Here is a 17,499-nt window from a genome sequence, read left to right as displayed (position 1 = left end):
AAGTCTCCTGCCTCAAGGCCTTATGTCAGTGCTCAGCATTGCTAATCTCAACTTTATTTCCTGCTGCTCCTTGACTTCCCAGGCATGACTTCTCTCACTTAGTTCCTCTGCACATGCTTTCCCTGGATTTAGAGTGACCTTTCTCTGTCCCATCTCACCTACATTCTGTCCACAGAGGTCTCCCTATAAGGAAAGTACACCCCTTATTTTCCTCTCCTTGACAGGCACCTGCCCCCAGGCTGCCATGGCCTCACTGTGAACCTCCTATGAAGGCCTAATTACCAGAGTGGCCCTGAGTGGTTTACCTCTGACTCCACCCAGGAGGCAACAAGGGACTAGGCCTTACTCCTGGATGGCAGAAGCAGTTTGGTGAAGTTCTGTTGAATGAATGAAACTGCTGAAGACTTAGTCAGTGGCTGACCATCTACTTAGTCTGAAAGTACTTGGGAGATTTTTTTTTTTTTTTGGTGCTATGGATGGAACCCCAGGTCTCATGCATGATAAAACATGTTCTTTGCCACTGAGCTATATATCCTCAGCCCTGGATATTTTTTTTTATTAAAAAAAAAACAAGGCAGGGAGAAATGGGTTGTAGGTAAGACGAAAGCAGGAAATAGAGAGGTTAGATAGAATTGCCTAATTACTTCTAGATCACCTCCAATAAAATGAACCCTTCTGCCTAGCCATTGCTGTTTTCCTAAAGCACAGTGACAATGGCGCTCCCAGAGCAAACAAATGAAGCTTTAGGCACTGGCTTGTAGCTGGGAGGAAGTTGGAGGTTTTGCATAAAGGGAAGTAAAAGTCCCCCCCAATTACAATACCTTTGAGAGTTTCTACCCATTAGTTCCTGAACTCAGGTTTCCCAAGCCAGCCTTTTCTCCTGGCTGGGTGGCAGCAACCACCCCAATCCCCACCCCCATACACCCTTTGAATTTGATGGCCTTGGGTGGTGGCAAGTTGCTCAGAGGTCTAGATTTTGTGTGCTGGTTGAGGAGATTAGGTTTCCTGTTCTAAATTCAGTATATAAGTCAGCTTCATTTTTGGAGTGATTTTTATACTTGCAAGGTTAATTATATTCCAAGTTCAGAATAAGAGCACTAAAAGCCCGGTTTCCCTCCCTAGCACTGACCATCCAGCAGCTTGCCTTGGGGCAGTTGCGTTTTCAACTCCCTCATTGCTGCTGCTCAGGGTCTACTTCCCACACTTGCAAACCCACCCGTGTGACTGGTTTTGATTCCAAAGTTACACTGCAGAAAACTTGGGCTTGCTTTCCAAGTTCCTCCAGTGACATCACTCTGTCTGAACTCCAATGGCTGCCAGGAAAGCAGGATAAACAAAGGCAACCCCAGAGGGAGTTTTGCAAGTTTCAAATGTTTGATCTCAAAATCGGCTGAAACCACCATGGACAGAATATTTCTGGTTAACCTTCTGCACCCGCTATGCCATGCTCAATAGAAAGCATCTCCAACCTTCTATTAGCCTTTTCAAAGATACCTCTCCTGGGATAAGGGCCTGTCTTCTTCCTGGAACCAATTTAAACCCAAAAGGGCCTTTAAAAATACATTTAATAGTTGGAGAGCATCCCTCCCCTTTTAACTTCTGAGCTCATTCCCTTTGGGAATCAAGTGACATTTAGCTTCTAGTGTGTAAGTTGTTTTTTCTTTAGATTGGTTTTTGTGTAAACATTCCTCTGCAAAATTGTTTTCACATTTTAAGGAAACTTCTTTCAAGTGTCCAGTCAAACTGATTCCTAGTATGTTCCCTTCACTAAAACCCCCACTTCTATTCTCTTTCACCAACTTCCCCATTTCTCAACAGCTCAAATTCAAACTGATTCTACTGTTCCTTAAAGTATTTTCCCCAGTTTCTGAAATGTCTACTTCTCAAGGTTACCTTCCCTGCTCTGCAGCCAAAGCCAGGCCTACTGAGGTGACCTAGAACAGCAGAAGTAGGGAATCCCAAGCCCATCCCAGTAGATGAGTGTTGTGTTCTGTCCAGAGGGCATCTGCAGGGAGGACAGAGCTGCCTGGACAAGGGGAGCACTTGCCCCGAAGCCAAGCCAAAGGGAGATGGATTTCTATTTCAAGACTTAAAGAAGGCTGTCAGTCACCAGAGGAAAGGTAGGGAAACTCAGTTCCCTTCTTTAGCCAATAGCTCAATCACTCTTTGAGAGTAACCTCAATTGCCATGAGAGTAACCTTTCCCTTGTCTTTTTTTTTAAATATTGCGATTAAATATATATGTATATGTATGTATATATGTATATGTATATATATGTGTGTGTATAATTACACACAAAAAAAACCAAAAACATATATACGTATATACATATGATTTTTTTTTTTTTTGTACTGGAGATTGAATCCAGGAACACTTAACCACTGAGCCACATCCCCAGACTTTTTTCTAGTTTATTTAGAGACGGGGTCTCACTGAGTTGCTTAAGGCCTTGCTAAGTTGCTGAGGCTGGCTTTGAACTCATGATCCTCCTGCCTCAGCCTCCTGAGCTGCTGGGATTACAGGCATGTGCCACCGTGCTTGGCTTTTTTTTTTTTTTTTCTTGTTTGTTTTTGTTTTTGTTTTGTATTGTTCTGTTTTTGAGACAGGGTCTCACTGTTTTACCCAGGTTGGGTTTGAACTCTTGGGTTCAAGCCATTCTCCTACCTAAGCCTCCTAAGTAGTTGGGACAACATTCATGTACCACTATGCCCACTTAATGTTTCTATTGAAACTTTATTTAGTTTGGTTTGATTTTCCTTATATAGACTATCTTGGTTCCCCATTTATCAGGGCTTCCTCAACACATAGGCTGGCCAAGGTATAGCTCCAGGGATGCCATTTGCATTAACTACAGTACATCTATCAAGATAATGGGTCACCTCTTCTCTTTTTTTGGAAAGAAGTGCTGGAGACGAACCCCGAGCCTTATACTTACACACGCTGGGTAAATGCTGTACTACTTACACCACTAGTCAGCCCCTCCTCTTTAAAACTGAGAAATAGCCTTTATTTTTCTTCTGTGTATTCCAAAATGTAAAACAGTCGAATGGGGGGAATACCTAAGGAATAGTCATACCACTGCCACAAAGTTGTATGTGGCCTTGGACGGGTCATTTGATCTCTCATCTGTAAAATAATAGGCTGGGACTAGACCATCTCTACGGTCTTACCCTCTGGCAATAATATTTTCTGATCAGCAGAAAGGGGTATTACTTTGGCCAATAAATTACATGATAGGGAACTTTTAATTATTCATTTTCTGCTATCAGTACTGTGGGAGATTTTACCCTAAATAAAGAATAAATGTGGGCTGAGGTTGTGGCTCAAGGGGTAGAGCGCTTACCTAGCATGCATGAGGCACTGGGTTCGATTCTCAGCACCACATAAAAATAAAATAAAGGTATTGTGTTCACCTACAACTAAAAATATATTTTTTAAAAAAATAGAATAAATGTTTGAAAAGTAAGTATGTTTAACCTGATTTAAACATTACAAAATGTATACATGGAAGAAAACATTATGTTACCTCATTAATGCGTATAATTTTTGTGTTTTTATGTACTAGTTAAAAATGAGTTTGATTTAAAAATGAAGTATAAAGAAATACTATAGGGGAGATAAAAATTTCTTCTACTCTCTTAGGGTCCCCCTCTGAGACTGACATAAGATGGATTAACTCAGAAGAGCAAACAGATTGTATTTACATGTACATGGGATCCTTCACAAGAAAAAAGAATACCCAAAGAAGAGGTAAGCCAGGCACAGTGGTACACACCTGGAATTGAAGCTATTTGTGAGGCTGAGGCAGGAGGATGGCAAGTTTGAGGCCAGCCTCAGTAATTTAGCAAGAACTTGTCTCATAAATAAATAGGACTGGAGATGTGACTCAGTGGCAAAGTGTTTAAAACCTAGTATTGCAAAACAAACAAACAAACAAACAAAAAACACAGAACCAAATACTTAAGAGACCAAGGTGGGCAAAGAGTAGTAACTTATGGAAAAGTAACTTGGAAGATTAGGGTTAGTTTAACAAGGTTTGTTGGTACAGATTCTTGGCCTTGACTCTCTGTCTCTGGTGATAAGAATATTTCTTTCCTCCTGGTAGGGGGATGAATCATCTTTCACATAGGAGTTTCATCCCTTGCTTTCTAGAAGAAAAGGGGACTCAGAGTGTCATCTTGCACCTGCTGGGCTTTGTTTTTTGTTTGGCAGTGCTGGGGATGGAACCCTGGTCCTCCAAGTTGCTTTCCACCCCCATCTCTGGCTGCTGCTTTCAAAGCACCCTTAGCCCCAAACAATCAATATGCTAAAGCAGCATATTTAGGGGTGGCATGTCCCAAACTCCTTTCTACTCTGGCATTTCAAGTTGCTCAGCCCAGTTCCAACTTTAGCTCTCTGCTTGTAACACTGTGGATTTTGAAGTCCAGTGAATGTAGACTCACTGTGACAAATCTCTGTGCTTTTATCCTTTGAAACTGTGGTTGCAATTTCAAAATGTAATAATTATTATCAGCTTGCAAAAGGCCTAAATATTAGTAATTTGTTTTAATTACTCTTTCATACCTACTTTACAGAATAAAGGCAGGAGACATTTCTGTGTCCAACTTGTACTACGTTCCTAACTTGTTTTCTATAACTATAATGTATACTGAATTCCCATCAGATGCTACGTAATAAGTAATCCTGGGCTGGGGATATAACTCAGTTGGTAGAGTGCTTGCCTCACACGCACAAGGTCCTGGGTTGAATCCTCAACACCACACACACACACACACACACACACACACACACACACACACACAAAAGCAATCCTAGCTCCTCAGGGGGCTGAGGCAGGAGGATCCCAAACTCAGGGCCAGCCAGGCAATTTGGTGAGACTCTGTCTCAAAATAAAATAAAAAGGGCTGGGGACTTAGATCAATGGTAGAGTGTTTTTCTAGCACTCACAAAGCCCTTGGCACAATCCCCTGTACTTCAAATAAATAATAAAACAAAACATTAACCTTACTTAAATGAACAGCTTCTAGAAACTGCCAGAACCGGGGAACTGGGCAGCAAGGCATTCATAAATCGTCTATGCTTTGTCTATAGGTTTATTCTAAAACTGAAGAGCAAAAAACAGGAATATATATATTATATATATATAATTATATAATATATAATAATATATATAATATATATATATATATATTATATATATATATATATATATTTTTTCAGTGCTAGGAATGGAACCCAAGGCTTACACGTGCCAGGCAAGTGCACTATCTCTAAACCACATCCCCAACCCTGAAAATATTATTTACTGCAGAACTAAGTATTATGATCAGACCAATAGAGAGGAAAATAGAATCCTCTATCTTTAAACTTGTGCCTCTGAATGAGAATTCTAGAAGCAGCACGTCCTATGGATTCCCTCTTTATTTCTGTTGGGCTTTCCTCACCTTCTCTGGGACATACTCAGCTGCTTGTTTCAAGACTCTGTCTTCTAATATGACCTCAGATGATCATAATATGTGCACTGGCTGGCAATAGAAAGATAGAAAAGAAAATTTAACAAATCAATTCCCAAACCAGTAAAGTTACCCACTGCCCAGCAGAGCCAGACCACTATCACGAATTGCTACTGCCCTTGCATTTCCAATTCTCTTCCAGATATGCATTTCCAATTCTCTTCCTTGATTTTTCTGAGCTTGGGACTTTCTGGGTCATTAAAGACTTAGTCACTAATTTAGTGGTCACTTGGGGTCATATAGCAGCTGTGGCCCTTTAGGACCTCACTTTGGCAAAGAAAACAAAAGAGGCAAAAAGACTGACCAGATGACTTCAGAAATGTAGGAAGCAAAGCTTTCCATTCTAAGTGTTTGTGGGGTTCAAATAATGGCTCATCCAGGATTTTGTTCTCTGTCAAATCACAACTTGGCCACTTATCTGGCAAAGATTATAACCCAGTGCTAAAGAGGACAGTGGAGGAACACTCACTTCACTACCCACCTTCTGTGATATCAAATCCCAGAAAGGAGGTTCAGGAGTCTCTTTTTAGTCTATAATATCCAAGAAGCCTGTGTCAGGAGTTCTACTTATGAGGTGACAAATGCAGAAAGAGTGCTCCTGAAATTAACTTATAATCTAACAAATGTGCAAAAGTAGAAAATTAGAGCTGTGCTTCTCAATTGCTCAGTGGTATGTTGCAGGTGATTTATTACTAATAGGTCACTAAAATCTGTAAATGGCTATTTTGAAAATATAAATTACAGTGGATTCAAGGTTATCTTTTAGTATTAAAAAAATTTTTTTGTTTTGTTTTTTTAAGTCCTCTGGCTGGGGACATAGCACAGTGGTAGAGTATGTGCTCAGCATGTATAAGGTTCTGCGTTCCACGTTGCTTCTCAGCAAAAAAAAAAAAAAAAAATCCTCTGCAGGAATCCTTCTAAAGGAGAGAGTTGGAGAGTTGTTTTTTAAGGACATTTAGGTATGAAGTGATAGGACTGAAAACAAACCCTGAAAAAGACAGATCATATGGAGGAATTTTTGTTTGCTATTGTGATTTGAAATAGATAAACCTTAGAAGGGGAATGGGGTGGTCTAGGCAGTGCGACTGAAGATAGGGATTCCAAATTAAGTCACCTAGATTCACATCTCTGACACCTGCCACAACGCACAAAGTGTGGAGGAAAGTGTGAAACAATAGAAGACAGGACAGGCACTGTGCATCTCCAAGAGTCTCCCAGACCATCTCTCTGGAACCCTCTCACTAGGAGCTTCTTAAAGTCACCTCTATCATTCCAGAAGTCTAGCTCACCACAACACCAGACTGGCCCTACTGGTATTTCAGTCAGAGTGGTCAGGTGGATGGTGCCAAACCATAGGATGGAATCAGATAGCAGAGCTGGGTCTTTGGTATGCCTCGCCAGCAAGTTGGGCAAGCTTACCCTAGTTATTTCATTAACCTCATGATAATACAACCCTGCATTTGGGGGGACTGAAAAATGTGGACTCCTTGTATTTCTTATGGAGAGGTTTATTTTGCAATAAATATTTAGTCTAGCCCCAGAGCATGATAAGCATTCAGTAAGTACTAAATATTACTAGGCATGTCTAATATTCAGATTTAAGTTGCAGTCCTATGAATTTAACTTGTTTTATAGTAGTTGTACATCCATGGAATTTTTGTATTCTTTTTATTATTTTGGTGAACATTTTCTTAAAAAGATGCTAATGTCCATATTTGAGTCCACACAAGTATAGAGATTAGAGATAGCAATTAGACACAAAATAATAAGAACCCACTGGAGGAAGGAAGCTGGGTTGAAAGCCCACCATAAGAAGACAAGCCTACCTAGAATTAGCAATCTAGGGAGGGCATCGAACATTGCATAAGCCATAGAATGGAGATTCGAAATCAATCCAACTTGTATCTTCGAGAGTCAAGGAAATCCATAAGTAATAACTCAGCCAAAAACATACATACAGCATCATTCAACGCTTTCTTAAATGAAGAGAAGGGGGTGCCCTGTGGGACTGCGTATACATTCTTACTGTTCTGCCTAAGGGGGAATGTAGTGCAGATGAGGATTATTCATGATATCTTCAAAGCACAGATGGTCTGAGTGCCAGCTTGACTCTGCCACATGCTAGCTTAGGTCTGGTTTCCTCATCTGTAAAATAGGGATGATAATACACGTTGTCTATAAAGTCTGTAGACCTAAGTAAATACACATAATACCATTAAGGACATCTTCCAAGGACATCTTCTCTCTCTCTCTCTCTCTCTCTCTCTCTCTCTCTCTCTCTCTCTCTCTCTCTCACACACACACACACACACACACACACACACTTTTTATGGATACAGTGTATTAGCACTTAGTCAGAAAAAAAATGTGAGACTTTGAAACAGGCCAAGAAAGCTTCAAGGGTGCTCATATTAGCTCACCCATCTGTGTTATCTCCAACTTTTATTGTCCTTCAGTATAAGCTCATTTAGGGTAGGAACTTCATAATTCCAGCACTGAGAACAGTAGAACTAAACACCAAGAAACCTCCCACAAACAATATTGTAGATAGTCAATGAATCATTTTTAAGTGATAATTTTTCTTTCTTATGGTGCTGGCAATAGAATCCAGAGCCTCATACATGTTAGGCAAGGACTCTACCACTGAGCTAGACCTCCAGCCCAAATAATGAGTGAATTAGAACAGGGGCTGGGGAATTTTTTTGCAAAGTACCAGATAGTAAACCAAATAGATGTGCTGGGCCCTATGGTCCCTCTTGCCACTGTCAATTCTGCTGCTGTAGTGTAAATGAATGAGCATGGCTGTGTTACAATAAAAGTTTATTCCAAGGACACTGAATTTGAATTTAATATAATTTTCACATGACATGAAATATTATGCTTCTTTGGGGGGGTGGGTGCATTTAAAATTGCAAATCCCACTCTTAGCTTGAGGATCATATAAAAATAGGAAGTGAGCTGGATTTGGTTCTGGTCTGCAGTTTGCTGATTTCCCCAATTAGATAATGGATATGTCAAGGGCAAGAATTATATCTATTCATGCAACTTTAAATCTGGCCCTTCTAACATAAAAGGCATTCAAATGATGTTTGTTAAATTAAGTAACAAATGGATGGAGGCAAAAGAAAGATACTTCAGAGGAGTGATTTGCTAAATCATTTCAGACCGATCTCATTGATAGTGATGACAGGATGATGGCTTGGTCATGCCCTTCGTGTGGGTGGGGTGGCAATGACTAGTCCCCAAAGCATCAACCAAGTCTTTTGTCATAATCACTTTTATCTGAAATCTTAAGTGACATGAGAGTTTCATATGCCTGCAAACTCCCTTAAATCTTTTCTAGAAAAAAAAAAGTAGAATTATAAATAAACTCAAATAATAGTTGCTGATCAAAAAAATTAAAAATAAAAATGGACTAGACTTACATTGTAAGATAGTACTTTTCCAGACAAAGTAGAAAAACTGTCAGACTATTAAATTATTGGCATTGGTTATATAGAGACCAGAGCTAGGATTTTTCCAGAATTAAAACAAACAAACAAACAAACAAAAAAAGGCAGAGCAATGTCCAAAGGCACAGATAGGCTCAGAATTTGATCCACCTACAGAAATGAAATGTACCCATTTGGAATCTACAGATGTACAGATGCTACCTAAATTTCCTCCTGATACACATGCCTCCCTCCCCCTCACTCATGTTGTCTCCCAAACAGCCCAAAAGCATTTGCCTGCAGCCAAATGGATTCTGAGGATCATGTGTCCATGAACATGAACACTGACTTACAAAGTTATGCATACAAAGGTACAACTATATTTTTGCTTAGGGCGTCATAATTCTATTCTTTTTTTTTCTTCATTGTGCCTATGATCTAATTTCATAGAGGGCTCAACCAAATGTCAATTTGGATGGTAGACTTTCAAATAAGAATCCCATAAAAAGAATCGTTCCTCAATATAGGACTATGTCCAAATAAATCAGGAGAATAGCTATGTCAGGAGAATATGACTGGAATATGAGGGAAACCTGAGAAGAAATTGGAAAAGAGCTCAAGTTTTAACAGTAAATTTAAAATGTTAGAATATGCAAACACTTGAGCAGTTTTAAAGAGAACATAGAGTCATAGAGTTGTTCCAAACTCCTGGTATTTCACAGGTGTCTAGGAAAGAGGTAGACAAAATGAAACAGATTGTCCTGGGGCCCCAGAGAGCAGGTTCTGGCCCTGATCCTAGCTCTCAACTGACCTTGACTTGGGGTCTTTTCACAGAATATGCAAAGGAGGGCTTTCTTTCTTTTAGGGAAAACTAACTCATATTGATTTATTCCTTCTAACTATTATTTATTTATTTATTTATTTTTTGGTACTGGGGATTGAACTCAGGGTAACTTAACCTGAGCCACATCCCAGCCTTTTTTGTATTTTATTTAGAGACAGGCTCTCACTGAGTTGCTTAGGGCCTCATTGAGTTGCTTAGGGCCTCACTAAGGTGCTGAGGCTGGCTTTGAACTCCCAACCCTCCTGCCTCAGGCTCCTGAGCTGCTGGGATTACAGGTGTGTGCCACAGCACTTGGCTATTCTTTCTAATTTTTTAAAAGTTACTAAATATATCTTATTGAAAAAGAGATTGCCCATTGCCCACTTTGCTATAAGCACAGTAATTCTTTTGGCAGTGTTGGGGATTGAACTCAGAGTCTCATGCGCACTAGGAAGTGGTAGTCATCTATCACTGATTTTAATTATCATCATTAAAGTAAGGACCAAGAGTTCATAGTCCATTCTTGTGCCATATAAGTACAAATGTTTGAACAAAACAGGGAGATGTAGGGGATGGGGTTGTGGCTCCGTGGTAAAGTGCTCGCCTGGCATATGTGAGGCACTAGGTTTGAGCCTCAGCACCACATAAAGATAAATAAATAAAGGTATTGTCCATCTACAACTAAAAATTTAAAAAAAAAAAAGTAAGAGGGAGATGTAGGGGACAGGAAAAAGGGGAGAGACACAAACAATGGCAGTTTCTTCCACCAGTTCCTACACTGGCTCAGCACCTGTGGATGCTTTGTACACCACTGAGCTAGACCTCCAGCCCAAATAATGAATGAATTAGAACAGGGGCTGGGAAATTTTTTTTTGCAAATAATCCCAAACCAGTGGGACAAGATGTGAAAGGGCAAATGTTGAGGGCTAGCCATAAAAGAAGGAAAGATTTCTTTGCAACTTTTCTGTAAATATAATCTTATCCTAAAATAATTTTAAAATGTTTAGAGAAGCCAGAGGTATTTCAACAAATATCCCAAGAGGCTCATCGTTTTACCAGACCTCTGGAATTCTGATTTCTATCTATGTGACATTGTGATGAATGATCTTCTTGTTTCCTGAAACTCGTTTTCTTAATTCAAAGCCTTGGACTCAACTTTAAATTTTATCACATTTCTGAAAATATGTGGTAAACTCATGACTCAGTCACTTGGTGGTTTAACTAACACATGAGTATTAATTACTTGTGGTTACTGAATTGAAGTGACATTGGTGGAAAACATTAAATTACCCCAATCTAGTTAGGATTTAAATAAAAGATCTTGTTTATAGCTTATACACATATTTATCATCTTGAATTGAACTGTGCCAAGAGAGTTGCATACAAGAACTTGTAATTAAGGAAAAATCTTATTTCAAACAGAGGAAGTTTATTTATCTTTTTCTTTTTTGTGGTGCTGCAGATGAAACCTAGGGCCTCAGGCTTGTTTGGCAAGTGCTCTACCATGGAGCTACAGCCCTGAGGTTTCATTTTTTTAAAAATTTTATTCATCTATGTTTATGTGGTGCTGAGGATTGAACCCAGCACCTTGAACGTGCTAGGTGAGCGCTGTACTGCTGAGCCACAACCCCAGCCCAGTTTCATTTTTTTTTAGCTGCATGGCAGGTTAGGTTTTGGCAATGGGGGCAAAACAGAAATGGGGTTCTGAATCTTCATAGGCCATCCTCTGTGGCCATGAGGAGGAAAGAGGTTGGTATGTTGGGGATGGGAGGAGGAAAGAAAAATTTTGCTTTTCTTCTTTTTAAAAAATAGATTTTCTTTTTTAGAATAGGCCCACATGCTTTTATCCTATAAGTGCCCCCTCCTAACTTCCTCTTTTTTTTCTCTCCAATGCAGTCGAGGGTTGCAAAGGAATTTTTATGCCATTTTCTGAAGTCAGATTCATATTCCTAAAGTTTTAATTTCTTCAAGTTATCATAAACACTGTTCATCAGTAACAACGTGTTCTAACTGTATAGTTGACTTTTAAAAACAGGGAGGTTTGTAGCTAGGTGTAGAGCACACGTTCACCATACAAGTAGTCTCAGGTTTAATCCCCACAACCATATTAAATACTTAGATACTGCAATCACAAGTTATTTTTTCTCTCCTATAAAACCCTGGGCCAATCCAATAGCATCTCTCCCCTCCGTGACATAAAGTTTAATGACATTTTAAGTTTCTCAAAATAATTTTGTGTACCTCCCTATCCTATACCCATACCTCTATACAGGGGTTGACCCCAGGGCTTCCTGCAAGTACTCCACCACTGAGCTACATCTCCAGCCTTTAAAATAGTTCTAAACTTTTCAGGCCCCCAACCCAAGGCATTCAAAATTGAAACCCAGTACACACATATATACATGTAAGTATAGTCAAATGTTCCTAAAACAGTACTCACCTACACCATGGGCTTGAACAACAAGCATTCATCCTTTTGTGTTCTCTTCTCATTCAGTCTCTTAACAGGGTTTGTCTTCCCGTTTGAAAGGCATGGCCCTAAAGACTGCAAGACTTTGGGAGTGGAGCCCTCCAGTGACCATTCACGCACATTTGCACTGGAAGCTGATGTAGGAAGTAAAATCACATTTTAGATGTCATATTTTCTTGCTGATAAATGGTGAAGTGATAAAAATCAACTAATAAATAAAAAACGGGTCTGGAAAAGTCAGGACTTCTGACAGGAGAGTTACAGGAGAGTTTGAAATAAACAAAGGACAGGAGAGTTTGAAGTAAACATGTTGTGATGAAGAAAGGTGCCTAAGCTAGAAAATGTGTGAAATAGATAAGGATAAAAGGTAAACATGTTTTGAGGTATTTTAGCACAAAACAAGTGTGATTTTCTAAGATAAGCAAAGATGTAAACAAGATGTGATGTAATAGAGACGATCTGTTAAGATAGGATAAGAAATAGAAATTATGGAATAAACATGTTTTTGGTTTAAAGTATTGTAAACAACTATAGTATTTAAAGGCCAGGAAGGCTGAGCTCTTTGGCCAGTTCAGACTCACTATGTGTGGGTCAACATCGAGCGAACTGAGTCCCACCAGCCTCTGTTCCTGTGCCTCGTGTGATGTGATGGAGTGAATAAACCGGGCATTCGAAAAGGCATCTCGCGTGTGGCGGCTTCTTCTTTCAAGACACGGATCGTCGGCCGGGAGAGGTTACCTGGAGCAGGGGCAGCCGTGACTTCAGGACCACCCGGGAGCGGTCGGAGGACCTCGCCGCCGTCCTTTGCTCGTGTCAACTTCATAAACAAATTTTAGCAGGAGCCAACCTCTCAGAGAAATAGAAGGCACACTGATTATTGTACACCACCATGAGGGCCTGGACTCTTTTTTTTCTTTCTTTTGGTACCAGGGATTGAACCCCAGGGGCACTTAACCATTGAACCACATCCCCAGCCTCTTTTTTATTTTTTATTTTGGGACAGGGTCTCACTATGTTGCTTAGGGCCTCCCTGAGTTGCTGAGGCTGGCTTTGAACCTGCAATCCTTCTGCTTCAGCCTTCTGAGATTCTGGGATTACAGGCATGTGCTGCCACGCCTGGCCAGGGCTTGGACTCTTAATATGCTAGTAAAATATTGGGATTATGCCTGCATTCACCAGGTAATTGTGTCATTTTAATGTCTAGAAGAAAAATACCTAAGTCTATACATGACGTCTCATAGTTGAATATTTGTGATTGAGTTTGCACATCCAAAGAACTCAACACATTTTGATTTATTCTCAGAAAAGCAGAAAATACAGGTTAGTCAACTCACAGGGGTTGTAACTCAACTACTGAGTCTGTGGGCCTTTTCCAGAGAATTTAGAGTGTGTCTGCTTGAATCATAGGGACACTGGCTGGGTACAGCAGCATGATGACACTCTTACCCTTGGGAGAGGACTTCAAGAACATAGCCAGTTTCTTCATCTAGGGGACAAAAACTGGTCCAGAGAGGAGCAGGCTGCCAGAGAAAACGAGAGCAGAGTCTTGGATGTTGATTTGGGATTTGAGCCCAGGCTTTTTCCCTTATCCTGTGATGTGGGCTGGTGACTTCACCTTTCTGAATGCTGTAGCCAAAGCAAACATGGGGAAAATTTCTGCACACTGGCCAGCTGTGAGAAACCCACTATTGTCGACACATCCCGAGCAGGTATTTTAATGACTTTAAATGGAAGAAGTTGGGGGATCTTTTGTCTGGCACAGCATCATAGAGGGGAACTTGTAAAATCACAAAATTGCAGGAAGGTTTCCTCTGGTGTTCTCAATCCAAAACCCCATGCAGCTGACCAAAACTAGGACCACAATCCATGTCTCAGACTTCTATGCAAAGCTCTTCCCATCTGACAGGGCTCCCTGAAAAAAAGGAGAGTTGGAGTTTCTTTTCCCTGAACACTGATGCTTCAGAATTGCAATTGATTATGCAGTTTTGATTTGGGGTTCATATTCTCATACTTCTGAACTTTGGTGATATGATCAGGCAAAGTCTTCTCTGCTATCCACTGAATTATTCCTACATGAGATGAAGAAAGGGCAAGACAATTCACTTAGTGAATAAGAAGTCCTCTGTATTGTTAGCTACTATATTCTAGAGAGCCGTCTTAAGGAGAATGGGAATTGAAATCAGAGAAATCTGAGTTCAAATGCTAGTGCCACCTTCCTAGCCAACTGATGTTATAAGTGTGTTAGCCTCATTTCTCCCATCAGTTAAAAAACAATCCTACTTACATGGAATAGGTGATGTGCCATATTTGTTAGGAAACCTGACACACATAAAACTCAAATATCAGTTACCCTTTCATTTAAATTGGATAAAAAATAAATTTCTGTTAGCTGAGGTATATCTGTTCTTGAACATTTGTTTCCATAGAAACAGAACTTCAAAGAATTGTACATTTTGGCAAAAGAAAAAGAGATAATAGAAATCTGGTATTTTATAGCTGGCATAGGCCTGGGCAGTCTTGAGGTAGGTGGTAACACACAAACAGGAATTTCCATTTCCCACGTTATAACTCAATTGCCCCAACTTTGGAACCTCTTCTTTTATTTATTTATTTTAATTGTAGTTGGACACAATATTTTCAATATTTTATTTTTATGTGGTGCTGAGGATCGAACCCAGGGCCTTGCATGTGCTAGGCAAGTGCTGTACCACTGAGCACAACCTCAGCCCTGGGACCTCTTCTTATCCTCAGTTAATTTTCAATTCCTTCCCTTCTTGCTACTCTCAGAGAAAACAACAAAGTTAGGTAACTTTAAATTTCCAAAGCTTTGTAATTTTGGTATGCCGAAGAAAACCAATAAAATCATTCAGCTTTACAAGGAAGCCATCATTAGAATTTATTTTATTTATTATGAGGTGCTGGGGATGAAACCAGGGTTTCTCACATGCTAGGCATAGACTCTACCATCCAGCCTCTGGAAATTTCTTAGATTCTAGGTTTTAGATGGTGATAATTGTTTACTGAGGACCTGAGGGCCAGGCACTATGCTAACGTTCCTGCTGGACTCTTCACAATCATCTTCTGAGGTACAAACTATTAGGCCAGAATTTTAAAAAACTGAAGCCCTTGGAGATAAGTAACTGAGAAGCTGTGGTCTGATCCTAGGTAGAACCCAATCTGTGTTGTTCAGAATAGCCTAGTATTTACCCTGTGTGAACATCCTTTCTGTTAAGTTTTCCCTTCTAGACATGTTCAGCACTGTCTGAACAACTCCATACCTTCTTGTTCCATACTGGGGGTTAGACTTATCTCGAAGATCAGAAGCACCACTGTTCCCACCTTTAGGAATACACCTTAGGTAAAATAACCCATAATGACTGAGTTAAGAAATGTAGACAAGGAATGGCTTTCTTTTGGGAAAAAAAAATAGTTTTAATTAGCATATCATTTATATTTAAATGAAGTTTCAATCAAACATGAAAAAGTTATTTTTTTTCATGTTTCATTTTAAACTGCAAATGCAGCAGTATTTGGTGAACAAATATAGTTAAACCACATTTGGGACTGATTGGTTCTTATATGCCTAGAAACTTACAAAATGATATAAATCCATACAAACCTGGGAGGACTTGGATTTCAAGAGCTTAAAAAAAAAAGAATAAGTGTCTATTAGTATTTAACCTATTTTGAGTAAAAACCACAGGGTTTGGTAACATACAGCCTTGGTCATATCACTCCTCTCTCTGGATTGCAGTTGCTACTGTGAATGAACTTAAATTGCCTATGTGTTTTTTTCATATTTTGCCTACTTTGCCATAATGAGAAACTTTAAAGAAGTAGTTGGACACAATACTTTTATTTTGTTGATTTATTTTTATGTGGTGCTGGGGATTGAAACCAGGGCCTCGCACGTGCTAGACAAGTGTTCTACCGCTGAGCCACAATCCCAGCCCCATGAGAAGCTTTTTTGTCATAACCTACTACCCATAAATTTGTATCTGAAGCTAATCTCACAAACCAATATTTATCCTTAACTTGTGCAATGACTTCTGGTATTTGCTGTCATAGTTTCATAAAAATGTGGCCACCGGGGATGTAGCTCAGTGTAGAGCACTTGCTGAACATGTCTGAGACCCTGGCTTCCATCTCTAGCAGATCTGGAAATAAAAAGAAAATTGATTGCTAAGATGATCCTGTGTGGAAAAAACAAATACCCCCCCCACACACACACACAAAAAAAAAAGCCAAAAAAACATTGGTGTGTTGGACTTGGTGGTGTGTACCTGTAATCCCAGCTACTAAGAAGACTGAGGCAGGAGGCTTAAGTTTGAGATCAACCTGGGCAACTCAATGACACTCTCAGCAACTTAACAAGAACTTGCCTCAAAATAAAAAGGCCGAGGTAGATGTAGGTTAGTAGTGCACTTACCTGCCATGGGCAAGGCAAGTTCACTCCCAGTACCACTAAAAAAAAAAAAAAAAAAAAAAAAAAAAAGAACACTGGTGGTCTTAAGTTATGCAAGAATAAAGCTCTTTTAGAAGAGTAGAGGATAAGTTCCATCTTATTTTTTCCAATAATTCTCAGAAAAGGAGAATATTCCTGTGATTTTTATAGGGTTCTCTTTGCAGTTCAGGAACACACTGAAGTGAAACATTCCTTTGAGGAACTTTATTGACTGCAATGTCTTAGGATGGTCAAATGGTAAGATTGTGATAGGGCTCTTGTTTCCTTAGGGGATCCTTACCTAGTCTTCAAATGGAGCTTTGACTCTATCTTTTCCAGTAATACAACCCATGAAATTTCCTGTCTGCTCCCCTTGAGGGGAGAGTTGGCCTGGCTAGTATTGAAAAAGTTTTTCCTGGTATTAACCTAGAAGAAACAAAAAAACTTCAACTATTTTCTGCGGGCCGTAATGTCGACACAGCTCTGGCTCAAGCTTGGGGTAACTTGAAAAATACTCAGGGTAAGACAGTCTTGAAGCAAAAACAAGAAACACCCACCCAGCTAAAAACTGTTTGCACAGATGCAAAGTCATGGATATTTACATGGCAAGGTCTGAATCCCAAAGTTTGTTTTGTTTTTAATTACACACTCAGCCAAATGCATAAAACCTCAAAAGTGAGTGTAGGGAAAAATGTCATCTTTCCTATTTTTAGACTGAAATATGGAACTCATAAAAATAAGCAAAGCTGCTGTAAATTTTCACACTTGGGGATAAAATGAATTACTAGAAACAACACCACCACACACACACCCAGATC

The 17,499-nt window shown here is 39.7% G+C and overlaps 1 protein-coding gene across 1 annotated transcript in view; it reads left to right on the top strand.

Annotated features, from left to right (window-relative positions):
• LOC144370552 (uncharacterized) overlaps window positions 1-12,918 on the top strand; it is a 51,693-nt gene extending 38,775 nt beyond the window's left edge. The window contains exons 3-5 of the mRNA XM_078031347.1: window positions 1,999-2,120; window positions 3,643-3,750; window positions 12,265-12,918. Of these exons, the coding sequence (XP_077887473.1) occupies window positions 1,999-2,120; window positions 3,643-3,750; window positions 12,265-12,272 (238 nt within the window). The 3' untranslated portion in view covers window positions 12,273-12,918. The remainder of the gene's footprint in view (window positions 1-1,998; window positions 2,121-3,642; window positions 3,751-12,264) is intronic.
• Window positions 12,919-17,499: the final 4,581 nt, after the last annotated feature.

Source organism: Ictidomys tridecemlineatus, chromosome 14 (genome assembly GCF_052094955.1).
Source record: "Ictidomys tridecemlineatus isolate mIctTri1 chromosome 14, mIctTri1.hap1, whole genome shotgun sequence".
Classification (NCBI taxonomy): domain Eukaryota; kingdom Metazoa; phylum Chordata; class Mammalia; order Rodentia; family Sciuridae; genus Ictidomys; species Ictidomys tridecemlineatus.
The sequence above is the reverse complement of the archived record's forward strand: the minus strand, read 5'-3'. Positions and strand labels throughout refer to the sequence as shown.